At 65.9% G+C, this 4,388-nt stretch overlaps 1 protein-coding gene across 1 annotated transcript in view; it reads left to right on the top strand.

Moving 5' to 3' along the window:
- ZFPM1 (zinc finger protein, FOG family member 1) overlaps nt 1–4,388 on the top strand; it is a 48,342-nt gene that overhangs the window by 39,574 nt on the left and 4,380 nt on the right. The window contains 3 exon segments of the mRNA XM_040633175.1: nt 709–921; nt 3,763–3,996; nt 4,256–4,351. Of these exon segments, the coding sequence (XP_040489109.1) occupies nt 709–921; nt 3,763–3,996; nt 4,256–4,351 (543 nt within the window).

The raw sequence follows: 4,388 nt of genomic DNA, 5'->3' as shown, positions 1-4,388 counted from the left end.
TCTGTCCCCCATCCATCAAGGGGTGCTCGGAGGTGCGGTCAGCCCTGGGCCTGTACACCTAGCCAGGTGCGGGCCGGTTAGTGCTGCCGGGCCTGCCCCTCCCGCCCCGGTCAGCATGGCTCTGGCCACCGTCCACCAGGCAGGACAAGGTCCTCACAGAGCTGACGTGCGTGAAGTTGGCCTGGGGGGCGGGGGACAGGGCTGCAGCTCTGCCGTAGGGTTCCTGGTGGCCTCAAGCAGGACGCAGGAGACCGGCAGGCGGGTGGCTGGCAGAGGCTGCCCCCTGCCGGCTACCGCGGGAACGGCCGCTCCTGGCCGAGCTTCTGCTGAGGAGCAGGAAAGCCCTCCTGGCAGCTGCTGGGCCCCCTCCCCAGGGCTCTGCTGCCTGTCCCTCAGGCCACCCCTCTCCTGGACAACAGGGCAGCCGTGCGGGCCGTCTTCAGGGCCCTCCCCCTAGGCAGGAACGGGCAGGCCCGGGGACCCAGCCAGTCACCCTCAGAGGCAGGATGGCTCATTATAGAGACCGGCCTGACACAGGCATGGACCGGGGTGCGGCCACCCCCCGACGGGGGCCTGGGCTCCATTCCCCACCTCAGACTTCAGAACCCTGGCCTCCAAGACGGGGCCTTGCCGAAGGGCTAGGGAAGGTAGGGTGCGGTGGTGGCGAGCCGCCGGGGACCCTCCCGTCACAGGATTTTGCCCCCGCAGATGAAGCCCTCTGGTGCAGACTCACCAAGCCGGTGCCTGCGGGCGGACTGCTGAGCACGCTCCTCACGGCGGCCGAGCCCCGGGGCACCCCCAGCCACCCCGTGAAGGAGGAGCCCACGGAGCCCGAGTGCCCGGCTCCCGCACATGCCGACATCCAGCTCCTGCCCCAGCAGGCCGGCATGGCGTCCATCCTGGCTACCGCGGTCATCAACAGTGAGTACACAACCCGGGCCACCTGGGCTCCGTGGCAGCGCCGGGACCTCCGGGTCCACAGAGACTGGTTACCACTGGGATCTGAGCAGAGGAGGCAGTGCTGCAGCTGATGCGTGTCGGGGACGGGGCAGGCCCCAGGCGGCAGCAGCCCCACAGGGTCCCCGGGCGCCACGGGCTCTTTCCCCACCAGCTGGGCAGGGAGCCGGGTGCAGCAGTGGCTTTCCAGCACAGCAGGCCACGTGCCCACGGCGGTGCTGAGCGGCAGCCTGGCTCCCAGCCCAGCGGATGCCGGGGCCGTGTCTACATGGTCACTAGACACGGCCAAGCGTCCCCTGGGGACAGGACCACCCCGCGAGAACACCTGGGGCGAAAGACCACCGTCGCTCACTCCTGGCCGCATGTGAAGTAGGGTTTACTCTCACGCTCAACATCCACGCGGAACCAAGGGCTCCAGGGTCACCCAGCCCGCCCCAAGGGCACCGCCATCCCCGAGTGGCACAGGCAGCTTTACGAGGAGGAGGAAGGCGCTGGCCTCCAGCACGGCGCATCCTGAGAAGTGAGGTGGGGACACGATCATAGGGTGGGAGCGGACAACTTTATTCGGGTGCTTGGGCCGAAGCCCAGCAAGGCGGTTCTCCTGAAGGCAAAGACCAGGATTTCTTCTCAGAGCGGCGGGGACTCAAGCAGGGGCTTTTCTTGATTGATTGAATTAAACCCCCCTGGGTGCTAGGCGGCAACTGCAGGGCTGCAAAATTAGAAAGAAGTGAGCTTTTTGAGGAGGTCAAACAAGGATGGCTTGAGGCACAGGCCGGATGGGGGACCTGCCCTGGCCCACTACGAGCACCCTGACCCCCAGATGCCTTTGGGACATGAAAGGGGGGGCCAGGCAGCACCTGCAGACCCACGTTGGGGGGTCAGAGGGGTGCACGACTTCCTGGCTGTGGCACGAGTGAGGGCAGAGACAGGAGCACGCGGCTGAGTGAGCAGGAGAGGGGGTGTGTGGAGGGACACGGCGTTGTGGAACTCAGGCAATCCCGCTGTGCAGCTGCGCGCTGAAGGAAATGACGTGGGGAGAGGGAGGAGCTGCAGCTGTGAGACGCACCTCCCCAGAGCCCTCCAGGAAGTGTGTGGGTCCTCGGGGGGTGGCGAGAAGGCAGGACCCCGTCCAGACACCGAGGTGGCGGGGAGCGAGGGAGACTGGAAGGGGCTCTCCGGGGCCCGGACGGCCACCTCACCGGGGCTAACAGGACCATATGGTACCCATGGTGGGCACACCAAGGTCAGTCACGTCCCCAGCGCTGAGGTGGGGGCCCCCGTCCTCCGCCCAGGCTGCTCCAATGGGGCCGAGGGAGTCCGAGGTGCTGGGAGGGCTTTCCCCCCTGGGGTCTTCACCTCCCCCGAAGAAGTGTTGATCGTGGGCTACACCCCCTGCGTATGCCTCCCCCCTCCCCCTAGCACGGGCCTCTCCGCCTCCGGGGCTAGAAAAGCCCGAATACAGAATCCATCATACCTGGTTTAATTCTTGAGACTCAACCTGTCTGGGCCTCTGTTTTCTTACCTGTGCAATGGACTCGTGGTAACGCCAGGCATCTGCAGGGTACCTGCACCCCAGGACGCGGCCATGGTCAGCCCTGGGGCAGAGGGACCATGACCATCCAAAGTAAACCTCAGGCCTTCCGCCAGGGCTTGAACGGGCCTCTGCGGCGCCCCCCCGCTCCCCGCTCCCCGCTCCTCTCCCCACCCACAGCCAGCAGCACCATTCCCAGCCCCAGTCCCAAAGGTACAGAAACATACCCACCAAGGGCCTTGCAGATTCCGATCCTGGCTCTGCACCTCAGCAGAGAGCAGAGCTGCCTGGAAGCCCCAAAGGCAGCGTGAGAGGGAGGAAGACCCCCTCTGCCATAACGGTGGACCCAGCATAACCCTCAGCGACGCCGGGCTGAGAAACAGGTCCTAACCTGCACTAGAGCCCGGACACATCCCAGGGCCCAGAACAAGTCCACCCCCTGCCCTGTCTCAGCCAAGGGGCGGCAGGCCATGGAGCAGAGGCAAACAGCATCCCTCAACATCCTGCTACAGAGGCCCTGAGAACCACCCGTCAGAGACACTCTCACCAGCCGGCAAACCCCCCCTGCAATCCAAGCTCCTACAAACCGAAGTCACCTGAGATAAATACGCTAGATTATGCCACTTTGACCCATTAGTAACTGATGTGCAACCCCTGGAGGGAGGGAGGGTGGGGGGAGACGGAGGGCTCCTCTTCCTGTGCAGCCCCAGCCTCACCCCCCACCGGGGCCGCCCAGAGCCACGCTCCACGCTCGTCCTCCTGCCCACGTGCTTCACCTGGCCACTCCGACCTGCTCACGACACACACGAATGTCCTCCACAGGGGCGCAGATCCACGCCGTCCCTCACGCCCCCTCACAGCACGCGATCACCGGCACGTACCTGCCTGCCCTCACCGACACGGGGCCGCCCCTGCCGAGACACACAGGCAACATCGCGGAGGCCCAGCCTGCCTCCCTCGGGTGTCTGCGGGCACCCGCTGAGGCTCCCTATTGGGAGGCAGCATGGGGGCCAGCCTGGGGGATTCCTCAGAGACCCATCCAGGCGGTCCCATACCATCCTGGAGAGCTACAGAAAGAGAACCCAGATTTATAAAGGGACAAATGAGCCTGAACAGCAGCGACCAGGAGAGAAGGCCCCATTCACAAACCTCCCTCCTCAGGAAGTCAGGGGCCGTCAGCACGAAGCCCTCCATTGTTGGAGGCTCCCGGCCGTGAGCAGATCCCCTGCACCGCCGGGTGCCCCCTCAGCCCGCGCCCACCTCTCACCCCACAGAAGACGTCTTCCCCTGCAAAGACTGTGGCATCTGGTACCGAAGCGAGCGGAACCTGCAAGCCCACCTGCTCTACTACTGTGCCAGCCGCCAGAGCACCGGCTCCACGGCCACAGCTGCCGCCGACGAGAAGCCCAAGGAGACTTACCCCAACGAGCGCGTCTGCCCCTTCCCCCAGTGCCGCAAGAGCTGCCCCAGCGCCAGCTCCCTGGAGATCCACATGCGCAGCCACAGCGGTGAGGCCCCAGGCCCCCTCCCCGAGCCCTCATGTGCAGTGGGGGGCCCGCCCTGCCACAGGGACGCCCACGTGGTCCTCCTACCGCACCTCACAATGCTCCCCAGGTACACGGCCCACCTGTGCTCATCGGAACGGCCACAGTCCCGGGAGACAAGGGGCAGAGGAGGCAGGGTTTAAACAGACCCCCCCCCCCATGTCACAGGTCCTTGGCCAGCTGGGCTCCAGGAGCCCACCCCTCACTCAGCCCTGTGTTCCAGGAGAACGCCCCTTTGTATGTCTGATCTGCCTGTCGGCCTTTACCACCAAGGCCAACTGTGAGCGGCACCTCAAGGTGCACACAGACACGCTGAGCGGTAGGTGGGGGCTGGGAAGGGGCCGGGGGGGGGGGGC

Source organism: Ursus maritimus, unplaced genomic scaffold, assembly GCF_017311325.1.
Source record: "Ursus maritimus isolate PB19 unplaced genomic scaffold, ASM1731132v1 scaffold_19, whole genome shotgun sequence".
NCBI classification, from domain to species: Eukaryota; Metazoa; Chordata; class Mammalia; order Carnivora; family Ursidae; genus Ursus; species Ursus maritimus.
This window is presented reverse-complemented; position numbering and strand designations above follow the sequence as displayed.